Source organism: Trachemys scripta, chromosome 4 (genome assembly GCF_013100865.1).
Source record: "Trachemys scripta elegans isolate TJP31775 chromosome 4, CAS_Tse_1.0, whole genome shotgun sequence".
In the NCBI taxonomy this organism is placed as follows: domain Eukaryota; kingdom Metazoa; phylum Chordata; order Testudines; family Emydidae; genus Trachemys; species Trachemys scripta.
The window spans coordinates 119,822,276-119,847,698 of record NC_048301.1 but is presented as its reverse complement, the minus strand read 5'-3'; the positions used below and the strand labels follow the sequence as shown (position 1 = coordinate 119,847,698).

General features: G+C 39.0%; 1 protein-coding gene across 4 annotated transcripts in view; it reads right to left on the bottom strand.

Annotated features, from left to right (window-relative positions):
• MAGI3 (membrane associated guanylate kinase, WW and PDZ domain containing 3) overlaps nt 1-25,423 on the bottom strand; it is a 233,974-nt gene that overhangs the window by 44,593 nt on the left and 163,958 nt on the right. For all 4 annotated transcript variants that reach the window (XR_004645719.1, XR_004645718.1, XM_034770613.1 and 1 more), the window contains exons 8-13: nt 22,432-22,526; nt 20,377-20,565; nt 11,310-11,918; nt 8,636-8,667; nt 4,369-4,525; nt 356-447 (exon numbers count right to left, since the gene is read on the bottom strand). Coding sequence is in view for 2 of the 4 variants with exons in the window: in XM_034770613.1 (XP_034626504.1) it covers nt 356-447; nt 4,369-4,525; nt 8,636-8,667; nt 11,310-11,918; nt 20,377-20,565; nt 22,432-22,526 (1,174 nt within the window). In the remaining 2 variants the exon portion in view is untranslated. The remainder of the gene's footprint in view (nt 1-355; nt 448-4,368; nt 4,526-8,635; nt 8,668-11,309; nt 11,919-20,376; nt 20,566-22,431; nt 22,527-25,423) is intronic.

Sequence of the window (25,423 nt, the reverse complement as noted above, 5' to 3'; positions counted from 1 at the left end):
TTGTACTATGAACATTATTTCTCTAAAGCTTAAAGACAGAGCCAAATGTCTTTGCCTTCCATTCTCGATCATCTACTGCCCACTTGTAACCAAATTTGCAGCAACTTAGCTCTGAAAGCATTTTGAGAAAGCCAACTTGAACCAGGAGTGAAGCAGTATAAAAACATACTGCAGCTGTTTAAGCTGAATATGATATCAACATACAGTATGGCTGTTTATGGTGAAGATGGAAATAAAGTTTATCCACTTAATTCAACATGGGGAAAAAAATGAAAATGATCGTGTGAACGAGACATTACAAGAGCTACAGCACAAGCTCCTGAAGTCTAGGTAACAGATAACTTAATTCACTTACTGACTGGTCTGGTCCATCCCCTCCGAGCACGCGGAAGCCAAACCCAGACTCCTGTTTTCGCAGGAAAACATCCAAATCCTTTGTGTTTGGAGCTAGTTAAGACAAATATGAAAAGTGCATAATAAGTTACATTTGATTATTGGAGAGAAGATTAAAATGTGTTTACATTTTTCTTTAATCAACACAGTTGTGCAACCAGTTATAAGCTTGTAGTTTTCCATTGACAAAACAGAGTGGTCAGATTCTTTTAGTAAGGAACATCACCAATTCCTCAGTGATGTTATCTTCCTAGCACGTGGACTGATGAGCATGTCCAGAAACAGCTGCAAATGTCTTTCACTCTAACATTATTTCACAGGGACCAAAACACCTCCTACCATTATGTTTGTATGGGTTGGGATTAAGGTGCAGTCTATAATCGCTACAAATAGGGCCAATTTCACAACGCTGAAAACAATCATGAGCCAAATCAGCGGGGAGGAAGAATTTAACTAGAAAAGTGAATGGTAATTGGGAATCATTTAAGAACACCTCGCTGAGGAAGAAGGCCATGCTGGTTAAAAAGCTAACCTTGTTTAGAGGGGAAATGAAGGCAACTATAAAAAATAAAATACATAAAAAAAATGGAAGAAAGGGGAAGTTGATAATAATGAATATAAATAAGAAGTTAGGAACTGTAGAAAATTGACAAGTGAAGCAAAAGGACACAGATCTATGGCCAGCAGAGTAAAAGATGATAAGGAGTTTTTAAAATACATTAGGAACAAAAATAATCCTGATAATGGTATTGGTCCAGTACTAGATGAAAATGGTATAATTATCAAAAATAATGCAGAAAAGGCAGTGTTCAGTACATAGTTTTGTTCAGTATTTGGGGGAAAAAAACAGATTATACACATTATTCTTATGGTGATGACAAAACACTTTTCATTCCACTAGTATCTCTGGAGGATGTCAAACAGAAGCTGCAGAAGTAAGACATTTTTAAATCAGCAGGTCTAGATTACTTGAGAGTTTTAAAAGAGCTCGCTTATGGGCTCGCTGGACCATTAATGTTGATTTTCAATAAGTCTGAGGAAGTTTCTGAGGACTATAAATAAGCTAATATTGTGCCAATTTTTAAAAAGGGATGACTCTGGTAGTTATGGGCCGGTCCACTGGACCTCGATCCCTGGCAAGATAATAGAGTGGCTGATCCTGGATTCGATTAATGAAGAATTAAAGGAGGGTAACGTGATTAATGCAAATCAACATGGGTTTATGAAAAATGGATCCTGTCAAATTAACTTGATATCTTCTTTTGATAAAATAAGTTTGGTTGATAAAGATAATAGTGTTGACATAATGTACTTTGACTTGGTACTGCATGACATTTCGATTAAAAACTAGAGTGATATGAAATTAACATGGCACACTTTAAGTGGATTAAAAACTGGCTAACTGACAGGTCTCAAAATGTAACTCTAAATGGGGAATCATTATTGAGTGGGTGTACTTCCAATGAGATTCAGTAGGTATTGGTTCTTGACTCTATGCTAGTTCACATTTTTATCAACGACTGAAGAAAATATAAAATCATCACTGATAAAGTTTGCAGATAACACAAGCGTTGGGAGAATGAAGAGGACAAGTCACTGATTTAGATAAATCTGGATTGCTTGGTAAATTGGGCGCAAGCAAACAATATATGTATTAGTACAGCTAAATATAAATGTATACATGTAGGAACAAAGAATGTAGGCCATACTTCCAGGATGGGGGACTTTAACCTGGGAAGCAGTGACTCTGAAAAATATTTGGGGGTTGTGGCAGATAATCAACTGAACATGAGCTCCCAGTGTGACGCTGTAGTCAAAAGGGCTAATGCGATTCTGGGATACATAAACAGGAGAATCTTGAGTAGGAGTGGAGAGGTTGTCCTACCTCCAAATCTGGCACTCATGCAACCACTGCTGGTACACGGTGTCCAATTTTGGTGCCCACAATTCAGGAAGGATGTTGATAAATGGGAGAGGGGTCAGAGAAAAGCCATGAGAATGGTTGAAGGATTAGAAAAATTGCCTTATAGTGATAGACTCAAAGAGCTCAATCTATTTAGCTTACCAAAGAGAAGGTTAAGGGATGACTTGAGTACAGTTGGTAAGTGTCTACATGGGAAACAGATATTTAATAATGAGCTCTTCAATCTAGTAGAGAAAGGTATAACATGATCCAATGGCTAGAAGTTGAATCGAGACAAATTCAGACTAGAAATAAAGCATAAACTTTTAATGGTGAGAGTAATTAATGATTGGAACAATTTACCAAGGGTTGCAGTGAATTTTTCGTAACTGAAAATTGTTGCATCAAGATTGGATATTTTTCTACAAGATCTGCTCTAGGAATGACTTTGGAAAAGTTCTATGACCGGTGTTATACAGGAGGTCAGAATAGGGTCACAATCATCCCTTCTGGCTTTGGAATCTATCAATCTACAGTTCATCTCAGACAGGACCATATTTGACAAACAATTGAACTATCTAGTTTACTTCGGCTGCTTAGAATTAGAACATCTTCCAATTTGGCAAGAGCTCCTCAAAAATATTACAAGATATGGTGCAGCAAAAACAGTGCGAGTTCCACCTCTCATAATTTCAAATACACCAAGATATGACTTCATATACGACTTGATATACAAATTTCCTATCATACTTTCCAATCAAGTTTTACTAACTAACTCTCAATATGTTAAATTATGCATTTGCCTCCAGTTTGTTTAGTTTGACTTTTGTTTTTGCTCTGCTCTATAGTTGTTGCTATCTATGGTTCAATTGTTAAACAACAGGACACTTTTTTTTTTTTGAGTAACTAGAAATTGTAGATTCATTATGTAATAAGTGCGTATAAGCCTGTCTATAGCCAAAGTAAATTCAAATTTCAATGAAGCATTTCTTAAGAAGTGTCTTTGCAGGGATGGTACTATCCAATTATCAAAGCTCATGTTTGCAAAATTATAAAAAGTGCTGATAGGGAAAATGGAAATTAAATAGTAATAAAATGTTGAAGACAGTTATGTAATATTAATTAGGTCAATGTCAGAGAACCTGACTGCTGATTTCCTATTTCATGTATGAAACTTATTGCTGGGTAATAAGTGTTACTGAGGGACAATGTTAAGGTTAATTTTCTCTCGAGTCAGATGTACTGAAATGAATAGAAAAGCAGCAGCAGCTTATTGGGGTACCAGGTTAAGATAAAGTACAGATGTGCCATACTCCAGGCCACCAGCTTAGGAAAATGAACATGTGTTTGCTTTTCCTGGGCCTGCAAAGCTTTCGCTTTATCCAGAACCAACCTTTTACACAAACAACGCAAATCTAATTAAGAGCATATTTGCAGCATTTCTGTGAAGTGCTATATAATTAAATGTATGGCTGAAACACCGCACTGGGGAGCATGTTTGTTTACAGTGGGAAATTCACAGGCAACAAGCCCTTTGTGACTTCGATGACGCTGCTATGCTTCATTTGTAGTTATGTAACTATTTATTTTCATGTTGCAGCCCATCTGCTGACACTGTATCCCCCTTATTTACTATAAAACATATTCTTGACTGGACATTTATGGGGCTACTTTAATCCCTACGAGCTCACCCAGGAGCGTATTTATTTTATATGGCATGTTTGGCATGCCAAATGGCTTTGGTTTATCCAGTGTATACTATTACATTTAAAATCATAGCTAGGCAGCAGTTCTGTATCTGCACCTGTTCTCATGCACCGTTTGTAAATCTTTGCTAGTAAACAGACTATGCTATCCACACAAAACAGACGGACTGCTGAGCTGTGATTTCCAATGGAATCATTAGCTAGGATATAATCACAGAAATGACTATGGTCATTTTACTTCCTCATCTTCTTTCTAAATATGCCCTGAGGAGCACCAAGTTTAAAGACTTGTGTACATGAAGGAAATACAGAACACATCCTGTTGTGCTACAGCATATTCCCAGCATAAGAGGTCTGTGTACTTACGCTTGTCTTCAAATATTGTCTTAGACTTCAGATAGACTTCTGAAGGGTCTAGTTTTGGAGAACCTGACCTCACAGCAGCAGGTGGGAATGGCATAGGCTGTGGAATGGAATCACTGATCGCCTCTAAGCTTCCTGAATTCTCCTGCTTATCTAGCTTCTGAAACAAAAAAAAAAAGCAGAGTAAGAAGAGTATGTTAAGTTCAAAATTATCAATAAACTGGCCTAAATAGGTGAGAAAAAACAGTAAAATAGTAAACTTGTAATGCATGGCACGCAACTGCATAATCTACTCCAGTTCAACCCAGCTTCTCCCAGTAAGATATGGGCTTCCTACACAGTATGCTTCTGTTCAGCCTGTTCACAACTTGAAAAAACGACAACTCTTCTACTGGAGAATGGACCTGGAAACAATGTGTCTGAAGTGGCTCATGCCCAGAGTGTGAGCAAGTGTATGTAATTTCCCATGTACACTGCCTGTATTGTAACTCTTCTTGTGTCAAGTCTTATTTGGTACACACAACTGAAAAGGACTCAACATATACAGAGTATAAGGCTTTTATTTTTCTCCCTTTACTTGGTAATAAGGTTGTGGATCTCAGAGATCATCTTTTAGGCTGGCATTTCCCAAACTCTGATCTGCATAACACCGCAGGTGGGCTGCAGATTACTGGCTGGTCACAAGGTGCTGGTTCTCCTCATTCCAAGCTGCCAAACTGCATCAGAAAGCTAACAATACATTAAGTTCTTCTCCAGTGTCAGTTTTCCATGTATGTATTTGCTGCATTTATCATAGGAATATTATGCAATCATGAATTGTTGAAGAGGTAACTATGCAATTGTGAACAGGAAAGGTGGTGAACAGAAGACACAATTAAAATGCGTTCCATGCTACGAAAAAGTTTGAGTCCATGGCCTAGATTGCCCCAGTCAGTCAGTTTATATTACTCTTACTACAAACTTCTTTAAGTGGTCCTTGAACATAACTGCTGATGGATTGATTTCAGTGTGAAATGCAGGGAGATGTGTCTATAAAAAGACAATCTTCTTCCAGAAAGTCACTGAACTATGTTAATTTCATTTGTTCCATCTGAAGGTGGAAAACATCAAGTATTCTCTTCTAGGTTAATTTGGCATCTACAACTGAAAATAATTTGAGTATCTATCCTGAAATCTTGCCTCCTGTCAAGCAGGTGCTGATCTCTGATCAGTGTACAGATGGACAGCATAGAGGTAAGGAATGCTGCAGCTACTTACCTTCTGCAAGATAATGGCAACTGAGCACTTTCTACAATAACCAGAAAGCAAGGGATGTAGTGCACATGAAAAAGCATGAACTCTCAACCATTTTCTCTGATGATCAGTATCAGGTTTTCAAATGAAGTGGATCTGTTTAGCACGTCTAACTTTTGTAATGAATTGGAATTGACCAAACTGCAGTAGTCAAACAAACCCACAGAGTGGTAGGTTGAAGCACTTCTTCTGAACAGCTGAGCTATGAAGTTGCCGTGGAGAAAACAAGTATCTACCTATTTTCTAGAATCTGAATCCTGAAAGAACTCTGAGATACAGCAGGAAACCAAGGGATAAGTTTAAGGTTTCAGTGTTGATTTTCTGATGTCTTATTACTTGTCGCTCATAGTCTCTGCTAAATCAGTGCTCCCAGTTTCATCCATTTGTTGCACCCTGGAAGTTTTTAAATCTAGAGCCCTATTCTAGTTTCTATGCAGAAGCTCAGTATTGGTTAGCGCAGAACTGAGGTTTTGTTTTTGCATGCAAGCCAGGTTCTACTAGTTTGCCTCTCTAAAAAGTCCTGTAAACAAACTCTTCATCCTCTGACGGAAATCTCCCTGAAGAAGAGGGAAAATATTCAGAAGTAACTAAACAAAGTTAAGAAAATTTAAACACTCAGAATTCCTCCCTTAGATAGGATAGCAGGAAAGACTCATCACAACACTACAGGTAGAAGTGACATTACAGCCATCTCCGTGGTTTCAAATCCTTATTTCCAAAGGTTGATAGAGCAAGATGACTTTAAATGTTTGCTGTAGGCTGAAATCCAACCTGAAAAGTCTCAGTGTGGCAGTGCATGTGTGTGTTTAATATAAACAAAGTTAGATTAGATTCAGGTCTGCCCTTTTGAGAGCAGAAGAAAATCCCCCACAGGGTTCAATAGTTTGAGACTTTTTTTACATGTTTATAGACATAAGACCTTGGCCTTTTTTAACTGAACTAGCTCATGATGTGAATTAATGCCACTGAGCATTGGGTTTCGTTCAGGGAAACCGCTACTGCACATGCACTGTAATGTTATTTCTCAAGTATTTTTAGCATGTGTGCACATAGTGCATTGAATTATGACTGGTAGGTGTTTTTATATTGCAAAGTTTTTATTCGGGGAATGTCTTTTTAGCAGCTATGTTTCTGCTTAGGAATTAAATTAGCAATTTTTTGCAGGTTATGCTCCGTTTTAAATGTGTAGAGCTGACACACTCATGTTATCTCCACAGTTAACTGTCAGCAACAGCCTTGGCTTCAGGTTAGAAATGAATTAATGTATTTGCACTGTGCAGCCATGGCTGAGAAAGAATTTACTTCTATACCATGGGAATGGAGGTTTTGTTAAAATGCAGTGAACTGCAATGCACAAGAATTCTTCTTGCCGAAATGACAATTCCTGAAAGGCTTCCCCACTCCATCCCCCACATCAGAAGGGCATATATGGGCTCTAATGAACCCCATGCTGAAAAGCAGTCTCTTCCACAACATAACAGATTCCTATTAACAACCTTTATTCTTTGACCTCCAGTGTATTTCATTACGCCAAAGGCTGTACAATTTTCTTTCCACCAGATCCTATTTAAATCAAAGATATTCCTAGTGGACCAATCTTTTCCAACAATGAATATCAGAAATACAGACACCTTGATGACTCTGGGAAAATATAAATTGCCCATTCAAACACAAAAGGAAATGGTGATACACTAGGCACTCAAGTGGGGAACACTTAAGTTTATTTTTGGAGGTTTCTCATAAAACAAAACATAAAATTCTCCCAAGAAAGTAAAATGCAAACTTCTAAAGGAAAATTTGAATACATGGTGCAGGCAATTAGCAAGAGAAAAATGAAACATTATGTGTTGTTTTCCCTTCAACAGCCATCCTGACAGCCTTTACATAGGGAAATTAATTTGTGTCAGGCAACAAAGCTTTGATAATGAATAATCACTGCAGACTCCTAAAAGGAGATCAGGATGAGGGTGAGAGAGCGGGTTGTGAAAATGGGATAAAGTAAGCACATGGGAAGATGTTAAACTATGGGTTTACTTATTTAAAAAAAATAAATACATGTTTTCAGGTGCGATGCAAGTATCTGAGTCTGGGAACATGAAGACATTGGGGTTACAATGCAGTGTTCACCTACAGACCACCAATGCTACATGCAGCCTCACAATCAAGCTCTTCGAACCTTTTTTGTTCTTCACCGCAACGCTAATCCTGGAAATGATTCCTACTCTGATAGTGAGAGATAACTGATCCCGCTTCTCCTTTAAGTGATGTAGATTCTTTAGACGAAGGTTACAGATGTGCTCAAGGCTGCTTTGTTTTCTATGTTATCTAACAATATAAAAAACCCTACATTTTCAAGGGAAGAAAGCAGAACCCACAACAATCAAGTTATTTTGAGTTCCTAGCTAGACAGGACACACAAAGGCAGCTTCCCTCTCTCTCCCCACTAACAATCACTGTCAATGAAACGAGGATCCGTTTCATGTATCTGATGTGATGTGCATAATAATCTATGATCCTTAAGAACTGATCTTACTTATTCCCATGAGGTTGAGGGTAAATATAGAGAATTTCACCAGATACACTGGAGATCTGTTTGTGGCTAAATAGCATTTTGAAAAAATTATCCTTAGAGAGACAACAAGCAGAACTTCCATCCAAATAAGTAGAAAAAAAAATTAACAGCCGTCTGTAACTGGATGACTAAAAACCACAGATAGCCTGGCTTAGCCTGTAGGAGCCCCCTGCATCTTGTATAAATGGTCCAGAGATCACAGATGCGTCTATTGTAGCACACTCCATGCCTGTCTGGCAGTCAGAGGACACCTGTGCCTGAACACACAGAAGAACTCAGGGATCAGTAAGTTAGTTAACAGGCTGCCATGGAGACCCATGAATCTGTTATTTTGTGCCTGAAAATCAAGTCTGTCCATCAGCACTAAACAATAAATATAATCATCTGGATAACTTCAATACTCACCACTTTGGCAGTTTTAGCAGGTGAGGGGGGACCTAAAGAAAAAAAGAGGAAAATATCTGAATACAAGAAGCAACTTTAATTATTAAAAACCCACTATTTTACATTGAACAGAGCCAATATGCTCAGCTTTTATTCTTGGCTTGCAGCTCATCACTGTTCATTCACTCCCCTTGTGAAGGCATAAGGTTTGCTATATGTTCTATGATTCTTTTAAAATTCTAAGTGAATATTTACTTGGCCAACAATATTGACTAGCAGAGGTCCCTTAAATGGCAACTAACAAACAACACACATTTCTCATGCTGCCAGGGCCTGTGGTTTGAGGATACATACTCCAATTAATGTGCTGAGGTAAGTTAATGAGTTTGGCTGGTAGAACACTATTTACTACCAAGGAAATCTGTTTTTTTCCCTCATTGCTAGTCAAACTGGAAATGGTAACACTTATATAGTGAAGACTTTGGTGTCTTTGCAAATGCTAGGCATATTTTTGAGGTGGTTTTCCTGAGGCTGGAAGAAGAGCCTGCAAGGGGCTCTGAGGGTCAGATCTCACCTTGCAAACAAGTTTCTACAATACAGGTCATCACTGTGACAAGGCTCTGTTGTGCTTCCCACAGGGCCAACAATGCTGAATCCCTGGTAGCTTTCTAGATGGAGATATATTAACAAAGAGGAGATGTCAATGGGACAGTTGGCTTGTTCTTACAGGCTCTGACCCAAAAACTACTGAAGTCAATGGGAATCCGTTTATTTGTTTACTGGGCTTTGGATCAGGCCTTTGCCTATTCTTCTTTACCCATCACGTTAATATGAGTTAGGCAAATGTGTTATTTGTCTCTCTACTTCCAGTGTTTTGTTTGCGCAGTTGGCAGATACGGTTATAGTCAATAGTACTCATGGTCCATTCAGGGTGGTGAGGGTAAATGGGGGGCCTTCAGGATTGGTGACTAAAATGACGACACCAGCACAATCCGCTCTTTCAGCGCAGTGTCCTTCTTGCCTTTATAAATGTTCCATGAGCACTAGTCAGCATGGAAGAAGTTATAGCTAAACTGAATTCTGCCCTCCCAGCATGCAGAAATGAATGTTAGACTTGATTTCTGCCTCTCAGCAGAAAAAAATGTCGCTTTATGCTGGTCTCCAGCACACTATCCACAGAGTATTAATAGGTAGTCAGCCTATACCTTACAGTAAGCCATAGAGGGGGAAGTGAATGTTGTGTTTGTTTAGTTAGGAAAAGCAAATCAGATCAATCAGCACTTTTCCTCCGAGTGGAGTGCTGAAATCTCTACAACATAGCAAGATGGGCATAAACAATGGTACAGTAATAATATTTTACTATGGTTTATCTGCCCCACTGAAAGGTGCTGTCAGGGTGTCCAGAGAAGGAGAGAGAAACAAAAGAGTGAACAAGATAAAAGTTTCTCAAGATAAAAGAAAAGATGCCCCATTTGCATAGAATGCTCACATGAAGAACATTCTAGAGTTCATTCCAATAAAAACAACATCAGCTGCTCAGAAACGGAGAATGGAGACATCCCTTAGGAGCATGATCTGGAAAAGAGAACTAGGAAGGGGGAATTCTTGGTTCTCTTCCTGACTAAGCTGAATGACTGTGTGACCTTGGATAAATCGCTAACTTCTGGGTGTCAGTTTGTTCAGAGACACCAGGGGGCAGAAGGGTTAATTTGTTAATGTGTGTAAACATCATTATTATGAATAATTAAGTGCTGATAATTAATAATTAAGTTGAGATGCTTCGACAAATTAGGTCATATAAATGCAAAGTATCATTATGGTTACTGCATCACATATCCTCAAAAAGGGTTAATTATTTGTGGGCTGAGATTATATCATGGGCATCAGCGGCAATCCCTGTGGGGATCTTTGATAAAACAGCCTGTGCCCATTTCCTTTGCCTCTGTTGGCAATATAAAGGGTGAGATAATGTCAGTAAGATAATATATTGCGTTTTGCTGCAATAAGGTAAGTCACTATAAATAATACAATATGAATATTCTCAGGAATCAAACAACAGATATAAAAAAATAGAAGAAAAAACAAGTTATAGAGGGCACCAATGAGCTCATTAATAACCAGGAAACTGCACAGAAAGGGTCCTGTCTGGCAGCCATCAGACTGAGCCTTCTGGCAAATGCACGCTAATTACCAGTTAGTCTATGGGGAGAGGAGATATTCCGATCTGCAATGAACAGCAATTAAGAGAGAGAAATACACGCAAAAATGAGAACTTTCCAGAGTTCCAGGTGGCAAGGCCCATGTTATCTTAAAGACACTTCCCTCCAAGATGCCTGCGATCACCTTCGTAGTATAAGCCAAAGCCTCTGGACCACCCGCAAAAGGAGAAAGAAAAGGCCCTATTCCTTGCTATCTTCAGGTCAGTCTGTGAGATGTGCACCTTTGCCCTAATATTCCCTGAAGAGCCAGAACAGACTGTGCATTCAGCAGCAGCCTACAATCAAATCTACAGTAAAACATAGAACTAATAACATGTTCAATACCAGGGGCATGGTTTACACCTAGAGCAGGGTAGAGAATTGAGCTGACAGCCCGTTTTCTTCTTTTTAAAGCTTTGTACAGTGCTTAGATATCACTTTCTAAACACCTCCATATTAGACAGGATAAATTATAATAAAGTCTCATTCCTACCCACCTCCCCTTAAGATAAGCAGCGGGACCTCGGCTCCCACTGGAAACTGCTTCAGCACCTCCACCACCTGCAGATGTGTCAAGTTTTGTACGTTCTGATGGTAAATCTCCTGGATTACATCTCCCTTCTGAAGGCCATGGCACCACTGGCTGTCTAAAATCATCTTCACTTTCTGCCCTGTAGGGCTGTCTGCGATTGCAAACCCAAATCCTTTAGGGCCCTTGACCAGAGGAATAGTGATTAGTTCTGGCTGGGAGCCTCCTGGAGAGGATACGGAGATCCTCTGTTCATTTGGGTCCATGGAAGGGCTGTTCAGGCGACCATTAACCAAAATGTGACCCGGTTTCCCATTTTGGTCTAAAATGACTGTTCCAGGTATTAAATCTTGGCTGGTTATGCAGATATCTCCCTTGGTCATTGGCTGGCCATTGATGATGGGTGTAGCTGTAACGATGTCTACAGCAGGATCTTCGTTGTCATCAGGAAGCGGGTAACCACGACACAAAGTCATATTCACATACTGGTTGACAGGAACTAGCTGAAACATCTGAACAACATCTGCATGGGTATGGCCAAGGACACAGCTGCCATTTATGTCTACAATGACGTCACCTGTTATAAAAATGAGTTCAACATCATTAAAATCAGAAACTAAACCATATCTACTTTTCAAATATTCTGATCTACGGCACAGAATGAAACACTTACCATCCCCTTAGTAACTACAAAGCGAGATTATGGGCAATTATTTAAGATATTAGTGAATAGAGGGCTGTGTCATTCCCCTAAGCCATATGCTACCAGAATGGTAGGATTTTCTCTTAGCTGAAATATAGACTACTAAATTAAAAAGACTCTTCTAAATATATAAAATTTAATCTGCCGCAGATTTAGAGAATGACACTATATGGGCTTCAGAAAAGGAAACAGTGCACACATTAGTTCAAGCAGCTGTCTTATACTTAAATTCATGTTATACAACAGTCTAAACTCAATCCAGAATGAATCAGATTTTTTCTTTTCCTGGTTTCTGTTGGATTGGCTAAACTTAAACTAAGATTCTACACACAGTTCCCTGAGTGCCTCTCTATATTTTGTATTTGGATTTTGCTTCGACTGAAAATACATTCTCATCTGTGCATATTAAATAGCAGCGTTACATCTTGGAAGTCTGTTTCAGCATGTGAACATTTTTGAGCATGGAAATATTTCCAGTTAGCAAACTGGCCAATCATTTAGGCCTATTTGGACATAAGCTTTCATGGGTAAAAAACCTACTTCTTCAGATACATGGAGTGAAAATTACAGATACAGGCATAAATATATATTGGCACATGCAGAGAAGGGAGTTGTAAGTTAACTCCCTTCTCTGCATGTGCCAATATATATTTATGCCTGTATCTGTAATTTTCACTCAATGCATCTGAAGAAGTGGGGATTTTTTACCCATGAAAGCTTACGCCCAAATAAATCTGTTAGTCTTTAAGGTGCCACCAAACTCCTCGTTATTTTTGTGGATACAGACTAACACAGCTACCCCTCTGACACTTAGGTTTCTTTGTCTCCAAAATAATAACTCTTTATATAAGAACAATTATATGTACAGACATACTATTTTCCATATGAAAATCTCAAAGCACTGTACAATAATGGTAAGATACTATCCTCATTTTTACATATGGGGAATATGAAAGACAAGAAAAGTAGCTGGCCAAGGTCAAAGCACAGGTCAGCAGCAGAGATAGGAATTAGTCACTAAGTTCTTTTGTTATCTGAATTAGTATTAAAGCTGTTAAGTATAAAGTTATTTTCTTACCAGAACAGTAAGAGTGGTTATCCAATACACAGGGGTATGGGAACACCTCTTAGGGAAGGCAGTATAAATTATAGATTCCAGAGACAATTTAATTAAACCACTGTAACTAATATCCACAATGTGCTTAATTCCTCACACTGTGCAGGGTTTTCTCACCTCTCTTGCCTCCTCACTTGCCCATTCTGTGTTGCTTTATTTATTCCTACTGCTGTTCCGCTGTCAGTTTTAACATTTGGCATTTTACTTTTGGCAGCGACCACTCATAACATAGACCTGGATCCAAATTTGCTCCCAGGCAGAGAAAATGCAGTGTTTTTACATTACATGTATACAGGGAGCAGAGACATTCAATAAATGACTGAACAAGTCCTAAATCTTATGAAGCTGCTTATACAGAAGAGTATATACTTATGTATAGCTTAAAAAGCGGAAATAGAGCTGAAATAAATGGTTACTTTCCAGGGAGAAGGCCATATATTTGTAAATGTTAATGGAATAAATAATACCCATCTATTATATAGCACTTTTCATCAGCAGATCTCAAAAGTGCTTTACAAAGGAGATCAGTATCACTATCTTCATTTTACAGATGGGGAATATGGGGCACAGAGCAAATGTGATTTTCCCAAGGTCACCCAGCAAGCCAGGGCAGAGCCGGGAATAGAATTCAGGTCTCCCAAGTCTCTGTCCAGTGCTCTAATAATTAGATCACATGCAAGCCACAGGAAGTGTTTCATTCAAATAAGTTGGTAAGCGAATGCATATTGCACTTATATACTGACAATCTGTTTTATACTTTTTTTAAATTTAAATTGAACGAGAGAGAGAACTTGAGAAAAATGAAGGAACAAGCAACACAGCCAAGGAAGATTTAAGTCAAATGTTTCCACAGCCCTCATGTAAGCAATTTAAATATACAAGAATAATATGCAATGCCACATAAGCCCGCTGTTATGTCATGCATGGTTAAGATAAACCAGAATCTAAAATTAGAAAATCCTGCAAGAATGAAGAGCAGCTGCGACTCATCTCAGCTCAGAACTGGAAAAGGAGAGTTAAAAAAAAAAATCAAGACTTAGAGAAGCAAATGTTATTAGTCTTGAAGTCACCCCAATCCTTTAAAATGGTGATTAGTGCATGTTCCTTTGAAAGGAAAAGGCTGTTCCCTGAATAATTTTTTTGTTTCTTATAAAGGCCACTCAGGGAATTTGTTTTTTTAACTGTATTATTCGTTGTTATTTATTAACCAGAGCTTTCAGAAGCTGATAATCAAAACTTACTTCCCTGTGATATTTTTCCTTCATCGGGAGGCTTTGTGGCCATGGGCTAGGGTGCATGTGCATACAGAAATTTGTTATAGGGTCATTTGAAAGTGTGAAGTTGCGGACAACAAATTTTGGTTTTCCTAACAGAAAAGTTGAGCATTAAGCATTTATGTGGGAACCAATCCTCTTCAGATTTTAAGTGGACACCTCAGGATTCAAAGGTGCAGGATTGCTCACGCTACTGAAAGTGCTATCAAACTATCTGACTTTGCCAAAAAAATGTAAATAGGGTGTGTGGCATTCAGTACAATGTCTGCCTGGCAATGGACCAGAGAGACAAGGTGGGTACGGTAATCTTTTTTTTTTGGATCAACTTCTATTGGTGAAAGACAAGCTGTTGATCTATTCAGAGCTCTTTTTCAGGGCTGGGAAAAGTACTCAGTGTCATAACTAAATACAAGGTGGAAAAGATTGTTTTGCATAAGTAGTTAACACACAGTCTAGGAGACCATTCAAGGTGAAGTGGCCCGTTAACACCTCTCCAGTCAAAGGACAAAGAAGGGGGGTTACAGATTGTTGTAAAAGCCGTACATGCAGTATCTTTATTAAGACTATGACTTTTATGTCTAGCAAACCTATGAATTTAAGAATCCATGCTTCTTTTGAACGTGTTTGTGCATGTTTCCTCTGAGGATGAGAACTGAGAAGTCAGATATACAGTGTTTGTTTTGTGAAAAGTGTTGCCCCCAGATGATACGGTGGTTTTGGACTTATCATTTTTCTGTGTGAATTCATTGGAGAGCATAGTGATTGTCTGGTTTCACCCACACGTTGTATTTATGGGGGCAGGACTATGACGGCACCCCTTTTGTCTGCTGGTTTGATCACTATCTGGTGGTTGGATTTCAGGGACTGCATAGCTGTCCTCTCAGCGGTGGAGAGATTGTGGTGGATGTGATCTTTGTTAAGAATTTCAGTGTCCATTTTTTTCCTGAAGCAATCAGCGTAATGATTAAGTGTGTGGTTTCGTCCACTGTGGGGTGCCCAGTCAGATGATTTTTTTTTTTCTTCTGACTGTTGATGGGGATGTGGTAGGTAAGGGTGTCTTCATCATTGTGAAAGAATTATTTGAGACGGAGTCAGCGAAAGAATTCTTCTAGTTCTCCACGTTAGTATGGGATCAGGTTTTGCCATGGGGCAGAAGTTCAATCACTTGGGGAGTACAGATTATTCAACTGGAGCTGAATAGTCTTAATAAATCGATGATGTTGGGGTTTTGTGTAGTGTCAATGTGGGTTCTGGTGCTATGGTTTTGCCCAGTGTTTGTGTTCTGTGGATTGTGGAGTTGTAGCTGGTTCCACTCTTTGTTTCTGTGCTGGACAGCTGTCACCAGGTTTAGCTTGTTTGTTTCTTTGTTTTTTTTAATTAATAGTTTTGGGTTTTTTCCATGATCTCCAGGTAGGTTTCCTGATTTTTTCTTTCCAGTGTATGGGAGTATGTGATGATTTCTTGTTTGGGGTGTCCCTTCTGGAGTATGTGAAGCGCAGGACATGGTTCCTCAGTTTTTCTGAAGTCCTTCTGCAGAGCTGTTCGCTATATTTGGAATTATATGTTGTGGTCAGAGGGTTATAGATAGTGAGTCCTCTGAGGAGAATATTTGGTTTCTTGCGTTTGCTCAGGAAGACATCAATGTTAAGTTTTGCTTCCTTTTTCTTCATGTTGTGGAGTTTGTATTTCATGGCAATGGACTAAGAATTTTATGACGGCATCAGTATTGCATCATCATGGAGGGGGGAAAATATACTTAAATAGAAAGAGTAAGCTATACAAATTCTGTTCCTTTATTAAACTGGAGAGACAGTAACATAATCTACAGCTGTGAGTTCAAGAGAATTCATAGTACAGGAATGTGTGCATTAAAGACAAGTAAGCACAGACATTCCCTACAAATGCCTGCAGCTGATGAGAACAGGTGCTGTCCACAAATGCAGGAAATCCTTGCTATGCCACTTCAAATATAGCAGAGCATAGTGTGTGATTTGCTAGAACCACCAACCTTTATCTTTACTGCACATACTGCGCAGGAACCACTCTCATCGCAAGTGTTGCCTACTTGTGCTTTGAGTGCTTTCTTTACTGGATTCCTTGCCTTACAAGTGCCTGGTAGGAAAAACTGACAGGTAACACATACTGCAGGTGGATTAGCAGCAATGCATGGAACCACTAGAAAGTAAAAGCCACTGAAGTGACATGGATTTTCAAGAAGCTTTGTTAAAGCGTAGGCATCATGTCCAAATACCAGCAAAAAAACCTCTTTTCTGTCTTATTTATAGCCTTTGAGCTGAAAAATGTTGCTCCGTGATTGACAGAATTTGTGCAATGGAAATGCAATGCAACCTATCACTAGAATGACTAGATCTTACTCTCCAGACAGAAGCAGCAGCAGCATACAGAAAGTACACCCTCTCTTTTTTTGTTTAGGAAAGTGTATTGCCTTTATGGAATCAAAGTAGAGTTGTGAATGATGCATGGACTGAAAAATTCCTACTCATTACATAGAAGGAATAACTAGTAACATCCAGTCCCTGCTGTCCTCGCTTCTCCTGTGCTCTCCCTACAGAAAGATAAGACGTATACTTTACACACATCTCGAATACCCAAATGCTCAGGACTAAAAAAATCTCACTAACACTAACACTTTTTTCACAAGTATATATTTCCTTTGACCTTTGTCTTATTTCTTCCTCTCTTTCACACCAAGGTTGCCACAGAAAGGAGGAGTGAGAAAAGAGGGCACCCACTGCTCTGTGCATATCAGCATGTCTCCCCAAGCTCTGCTCCCTCTACAAGATAACCTCCACACTCTTAACACACTTTCTATCTATTTTACATTTTTAAGAAGGGCTGTGAGATTCAGTCATTAGTACTGAATCTATCCTTGTCTCTGCCACTGACTCAGTAGGTGACTTAGGCCAAATGACTCCACCTCTCTGTCCCCCACATGTAAGATGAGAACAAAAATCACTTAACAGGGGATTTGTAAAGCACACAGAGATCCTTGCAAAAATGGTGTGGCGGGGTGCAAAGGATTATTATAAAGTTCAATTTTTATTTTTATGTTTTAATTTTAGGAAATATTTTGAATGATTCTAATTATCTGGCATACAAACATAGCTGCTGGCAGTGGCACATCAGCAACTTCTGAAACTAGCCCTTAAATTCTCACACTTGCCACGGTCAGTTTGGACAGATGTTGGCTGAATGAGTGGGGTGGGTGTAACAAAATGGCCAACTGCTCCCAAAACTGGGTCATCCAAAACTACCCGGCACTTCCATCAGTGACAGATAAGGGTACCCTATACAATATATTGAATGAGGAGCCTGGGTGGTTGGGAGTCAAGATAACTATCTGTCCATGTAAAGTTACAGTTATGGTGTCATAACTATAAAGGGAAGGGTAACAGCTGTCCTGTGTACAGTACTATAAAATCCCTCCTGGCCAGAGACTCCAAAATCCTTTTCCCTGTAAAGGGTTAAGAAGCTCAGGTAACCTGGCTGGCATCTGACCCAAAGGACCAATAAGGGGACAAAATACTTTCAAATCTTTGGGGGGGGGGAGGGGGTTTGTTTGTGCTCTTTGTTTGGGAAGTCGTTCGCTCTTGGGACTGAGAGGGACTAATCATCAATCCAGGTTCTCCGCATCTTTCTAAACAAGGCTCTCATATTTCAAACTTGTAAGTAAACAGCCAGGCAAGGCGTGTTAGTTTTCCTTTGTTTTCTCAACTTGTAAATGTACCTTTTACTAGAGTGTTTATCTCGGTTTGCTGTACTTTGAACCTGAGACTAGAGGGGGGTCCTCTGAGCTCTTTAAGTTTGATTACCCTGTAAAGTTATTTTCCATACTGATTTTACAGAGATGATTTTTACCTTTTTCTTTAATTAAAAGCCTTCTTTTTAAGAACCTGATTGATTTTTCCTTGTTTTTAGATCCAAGGGGTTTGGAACTGTATTCCCCAGGAGTTGGTGGAAGGAAGGAGGGGGGATGGTTAATTTCTCCTTGTTTTAAGATCCAAGGGGTTTGGATCTGTATTCACCAGGGAATTGGTGAAAGGTTTCTCAAGGCTTCCCAGGGAAGGGAATTAGCTTTTGGAAATGGTGGCAGCAGACCAGATCTAAGCTGGTAGTTAAGCTTAGAAGTTTTCATGCAGGCCCCCACATTTGTACCCTAAAGTTCAGAGTGGGGAAGCAGCCTTGACATATGGAAACAATGCAGATACAAAACAACACATTCCATCAGAGATGCTTACAGAGAATACCTAGTGTCTGTGGTGGGATAAAGTCACTAAGGCTGATGATTACAAAGGACTGGCCAACAGATTGTAGAGACAATGATTCAAGAAAGAATGATGAAGTGGTTTGGGCATGTTGTGCAGATGTCAAAAACTGTACTCTTAGAGAAGCCCTTGACTACATACCACTTGATGGAAGATGGAAAAGAGGAAGACAATAGATAACACATAAGAGAACCTTTGAAAAGATATCGCTATCATGGAAACGGACCACAATGGTGTAAGAAACATGGCACCAGATGTAAAGAAATGGAAACACTGGGTGTCACAAAGCACAGGAGCAACTAAACTAATCTAAATAATCCACTGCTCCAATGGAAGGAAGGTTACTCGGTGGCTGGAGTTTCTCAAGCCTCTCTCGGCAAATGAGTTTGAAGCTAGATTATTAAGAAATCTAATCCAGGTTAGAAAAGAAAATTACAGACTGATACCAATGGAATATTCACATAAATTATTCCCCTTGTAGCAATCACAGCAACATGACTGACCAAGCATTTTATCAATTACAATTGGTTCAGAAGATAGTAAAAACATCGTGATTGTTTGTTAATTAAAGCACAGAGTATTTTAATATCATGTGCTGCAAAGAGCCAATTGCGGCTTGCAAGACTCAGTCTGAGTATCACTGTACTAGAGGCAGAAGCACAATAGTTTAGCTGTGACTAGGTAACTTACATACTAGATGGAGAAGTATACAAAGCAGGCCAAATTATCATAAGAAGCCAGTCCAATGTAAATGTTAAAACTATTTGAGAAAAATCTCTTTATACACTTCTCTAGATTCAGTAACTATTTTAACAAAACTAAAGCACAAGTTTATTTTCGGAATATTATTACACGGCACACAACCTCAGCATCAAAACCCTGGAAGCTAATAAGTCTCAAAAGAAAGAAACATTATAGAACGGTATAATTTCAACCTTTTAAATTCTCAGCCTACCAGCTCCAATTTTATTAGTAACAATTAACTATGATTGGCAGAGGAAACTAAGCTCATGAAACAAATACTTTAAAAAAAATAACTCATATTACAGTTTATACCACGACAACAATACACATAAGCAGCAAGGGTTAACATTCATACTACCATCACCTTGAGCTAGCTCATTAAGGACTACAATCTAATAAATATTTATTAACCAGTTATCCCTCCTCTACTCTGACTGTTATACTCATTTGTAGAGTCTGGTCTTAAATTAAATCATAAGCTTTTGGGGGAATGGACTGCTGCTTTCTGCATGTGTGTGTATTGCCCAGCACAATGGAGCGCCAAACAGGAAATGACACAAACAATAAAATGAACACATGATAGGTTCAAGGGATCCTTCAAGTGGCCCATTGTTTGAGCTTGATAATAATCTTTTGTAACATGCAGCAAAAGATTTGCAATAGATAGAACCACTGAACTCTCACAAATTTCCAAAACATGGATTTGTATTAAAATATTGCTTCTTTTCTAACTGAGGGTTTTGGACACTGCATAATATTTTCCCCCACTCTGATAAACACCAGCTTCAGGTAAGGGGATGTTTCAAAAAGAATGTCTGCAGGTGGAGTCATCTAATTCCCCATGGCCCATCAACTGCTTCCCTCTCTTTTGGGTAAGCAGCATAACTTGAAATGGAGAAATGCTACTTCACCTGGCGCAATTTTCCCATCCTGCGCAGCAGGTCCATCTTTCAGCACATTCTTCACCTGGAGGAACTCATCAGGTCTGTCTCCACCAATGATTGTGAAACCAAATCCCATAGTGCTTTTCTTCAATGATGTCCGTATAAGGACTCCTGTAAGTTGGGCTGGATCTCTGGTGAAGAGTGACTTCTCTGGTTCTGCATGTAAAGAGAAGTCAACACATTTAGTCTGGATAAGAGAAGACTGAGGGGGGACATGGTAACAGTTTTCAAGTATGTAAAAGGTTGTTACAAGGAGGGGGGAGAAAAATGGTTTTTCTTAACCTCTGAGGATAGGACAAGAAGCAATGGGCTTAAATTGCAGTAACGGAGGGTTAAACTTCCTGTCAGGGTGGTTAAACTCTAATAAATTGCCTAGGGAGGTTGTGGAATCTCCATCATTGGAAATTTTTAAGAGCAGGTTAGACAAACACCTGTCAGGAATGGTCTAGATAATACTTAGTCCTGCCATGAGGCAGGGGACTGGACTAGATGACCTCTCAGGGTCCCTTCCAGTATTCCTATGATTCTATGATCTGTCGTCATCAGCAATTCTGCTAAGAAATGACCCATAGGTAAGTCCAGATAGTTCAACAGGGTAAGAAAAAAGGGTGGTTGAAAATATCCAATTAACACGTCTGTGAATGCACATAATGTTGCAAAACAGGATGGGGCGAGAGGAAATTTTTGAACGTTTAACCAAAACCACCAGCAACTTCTGAATTATGGAAGAGTGGAAAACAGGAACCTTTTAGCTGTAAAAATCAAATGACAGTTTTGAAAGGACTAAAGGTTGAAAGTGGGTATGATTATAACCCACTGTGAGGGTTAGTGAAAAAAACTGGCTTTGATTTGACAAAGTTAGGAGCATTTGAAAATTGTGTTGGAGCATGCAATATTCCTTATTAAGTGTACAGGCATGCACTCAGATGTGTTGTGTGCATATGCACCATAAGAGTGCATTAAAACAGCTTTATAATGTTTTACACGCACAAAGCACTTTACAAAGGGTGGTTAATCCCTGCAACACCACTGTGAAATAGGTAGCTAGGCCACTGATATTACCCCATTTAACTGTCGGGTCAAGGGAACCGACAGGTTAAATGACTTGCCCAGGCCATAAAGCGGAACAGCAGCAGAACTGGAACTAGAACTATCATGTCTCCATTCCCAGTTCCCTTGATTCTGTGCTCTAATCTCTTAACAAGGCCCAATTCAAAATGGGTAAGAGCCAGAAGCCTAACAATTCGGTGCTGCTGCTTCATCCGCACCCTCTGACGGGTTCGCCCAACTCCCTTGCTGCCTAACCAAATGGAATGTTCAAGCCGGTTCTGACTACCAGCTTTAGAATGGTTTAAGCTGCTTAAGCAACTTGAAGGTCTTAGATCAGTTTCAACTGCAAAAACACCTCACAATTTGGGGGGGAGGGACTACAAATAATCTGGCCAGTGGACAGGAAACACTAATATTGCCTTAAGGCATTAATAATGCACACATACTCAGATAGGAAGATGCATACTCAACTTGCAATAGTCAGACATTAGTTGAGCTTTGATCAACTGCAGCCTGTTAAGGCTATATGTGCATAGTTTACTAATGATGTTGACAGACACAAGCTGACCTATGACGACTGCTGTCTGCTACAGAACCAGTAACTCGTTCTGAAAAAGCTAGAAAATTAAATACAACAAGCTAAATTAAAGCAACATTTTCAAGGTTTCATAAATAAGCATTCAAAATGCCAGAAATATGAAAATGCCGATTAAAACTGTTTTTTTCAACTTAACTTCTGGACTCCCTATACTCCATACACTAAAGCACATTAATTTAGTCCAGGTTTTCATCTCAACAGAAGACAGTGAAAAACCACTTATTTAGGAGCACACTGAACATTTAAAACTAATGGCAAAAAACACAAAATGAAGATCTACTTGAACTAAGACACCCAGAAAATTTCACTTTTGAGACTGCTCTTCATTCATAAAGATACGGCAGCTAATAGTGAAAAACAGCCACTTAAAGTACCTGGTTTTGAAGGGCCAACATCAGTCTGTCCTAGCTGTTTTTTTCTCTTGGCTTCCAATACTGGATTTTCAAACTGGGTTTTCTGGTTAATGTGACTGTAAAATATACAAACATGTTAGAATTTCAGGGTAAAAAGCTTTATTCCAATTTCATAGGGAAACCAACGACAGATGGTTTTAGTACAAATATTATTTTGCTTTATCTTAGATAAACACCAAGGAGCGATGAGCACTAAGATAATATTCCAATCAATATGGATAACAGTGACATTTTTTTTATCCAGACACTTTGATTTACTTTTCAAAGCCATTGAGGCTCTTAGTGCCTGTAAGATGGTTATAGAAACAAGGTGAATCATGTTCTGGCTCTTCAGGAGCCTTAATAATAATGTATTTCAGCAAACAGACATGCTGTTCAGTAAACTCCATTCTCCTTTACAAAATTTGTGACTTGGCTCCATTTTAAAAGTGACATACAATGTCATTAGTGAAGAGCTCCAATCATCAAATCACAGAAAGTGGCTAAGCCAGCACTCAAGGCTTCTTAAAAGTACAGGTTTGTTTGTCTTTAGATAGGTTGAACCCATAGTCAAACCGGCTCATAAAGACCCAAGCAAGTTTGGCATTCGTTTTGTTCTCCATTGACTATGTGAACATTAAAAGCTCCACAGTTAGAAGATATGTATATGCAGTCTCAACACTGCATACCTGCCTTCCCCTTGTTTCAGTTGTGGATTGCAATTCTTGAAAAGATGAAAAACTTCAGAACTCAGATTTTGAGGAATATGGTTATGGGGTATATAATTTGATTAACAGTGCTTAATATATTTCCTGCAATTCTGGTGAGGGAGGAATGTGGGGGGGGGGACACTGCACTCCATATTCATCATAGTGATGATTATGATAGGATTATGGCATAATTATGATCCTTTTTGCACAAGATCGGTCATGTGAGGTGTCATTGGAAAAGTGATGATTTGCCAAATATGATTATCCGATTTCTGTAGATGCATCAATTTTGTATCTGAAGTTATGAATATTGACAATGTTTTTGTATTTCAAATGTGCTTACTCTAGGTAACACCCACAACTAGTCTTTCAGGTACAACAATGGTTCCCCAACAAAGACAATGGACCATGGAAGAGCTTAGCCTTCCTGTGAACGTTTCAGCCAGCCAATGAGTAATGGATGCTATGACTCAGCAAGGCCCACAGGGCATGTGACTAGACCACATGACACTCAACTCCATTTTGGTACCTGTATTTTTGCACAAACTTGGCTGGAAACTTAGCTCGGAACCAAGGGCTCCTGCCATATGGAAAAAACTATAAGGTGGGGAGTGACATCATCTCAGGGTCTCACTTCCCACACAAGGGAACAAAGACTGAACTGGGGTAAGTGCTGGTCCCAGGCTAAAGGGATTCCTAGCCTGTGTCTGGAAACTTGGTGGACTGCTTGTATCATCAGTCAGGGTGAGAAATTACTAATTCAAATCCTATCTATCTAGTATATTAGGCTTAGTTTGCAGTTTATTTATTTATTTGCTAGGTAATCTGTTTGCTGTCATTATAATCACTTAACATCTTTTTGTAGTTAATAAACTTGTTTTATGTTAACTACTGTGTCTTTAAGTGAAGCGTCTGGAAAAATCTCAGCTTGGTTAACACAGGCTTGTTGTGCATATATTTCACACATCAACGGGAAAGCGAACTATATTAATGAGCTTGAATTGTATGGATCCCTGTGCAGTGCAAGATGGTATAATACAAGGTTTATACTCCAGCGAGGATGCAAGGCTGAGGAGCAGGAAACTGGCTGTTGTTTTGTCTGTCTATCCTTGAGAGGCTTAGGTAAAGTACTCAGGTAGCTCAGTTGGGTGTGTGATGCCACCTGCTGTCATGTTGGGTGATAACAGGGCCTGGAGAGGCTGGCTGAATCACCAGCTGAGCAGTGGGAGAAGGACCAGCCCAGCTGAATGGTTAGGAGACACAGCGGTTCCACCTGCTTCCAGACTGCATCCTGGGAGTGACAACCCATCACAGGGGGCATTGCATTAATTGTATTATTGAAAAGAATCCAAACTTTTTTCCTAATTAAAATCTGTAATCATAAATTACGTTTTGAAAAATTAACTTTACTATTATGTTAAAGCAGACACTGCCGGGTAATGCAAACTGTAAAATTAGATGTTGTAAAAATAAGGGACGGTCTTATTAAATAACTAAATTTTACTACTCATGAAAATGTGTTACACTGAAAAAAATAAATATTTTAAATGCCAATTTCCCCCCTGTAGCACTGAAATGCCAAACTCCAGCTTTATGCTAGTGTAGGAGCCTAGAAAGTCAGACCAGTCTAATCTATCCAAAGCTGAAAGCAATGCAGTCAATAAACACCAAAATGAAAAACAAATGAGATTTTGTCTGGATTTTCAAAGGCGCATAAGGGATACAAATTCAGTGGGATTTGGGCACCTAACTCCCTTAGACTGCTTTGAAAATCCTAGGTTTTATGTGCTTTCAGTTTTAATAAATTAGGGTCCACATTGTCTTTAGCGATGCACAAACTGTTACCATATGCATTTAGCAGGGGACAGAATTTGCCCTTTAGGACTTACTAAACAAGTACATACTTTAAAATAAATCTGTTTTACCCATTGAAGTCAATTGAATAGATTTTTTTATTTACACGTACGGGTACATGTTGACCAACATCAGAGCTGAATATGGGCTCTTCTTTACCTAACCTAATTGCTATACTGTGGTTTTTGTCTACTGTGGTTTTGCCAGAAAACAGTAAACTAATCTAACCTAACCTGTTTTGACACTAATTTCATCACAGTTTTTATGAGCAGGACATATGTTTTACCTTAAAGGCTTTATTTCATTAGGTAGTCATTATTACTTGCATTACCTACACTCATCATATATTTCTGCAGAGGGAGTATCTAAATCCAATTGCTTTCTTTAAAAAAAAAAAGAACTAGAAAAAA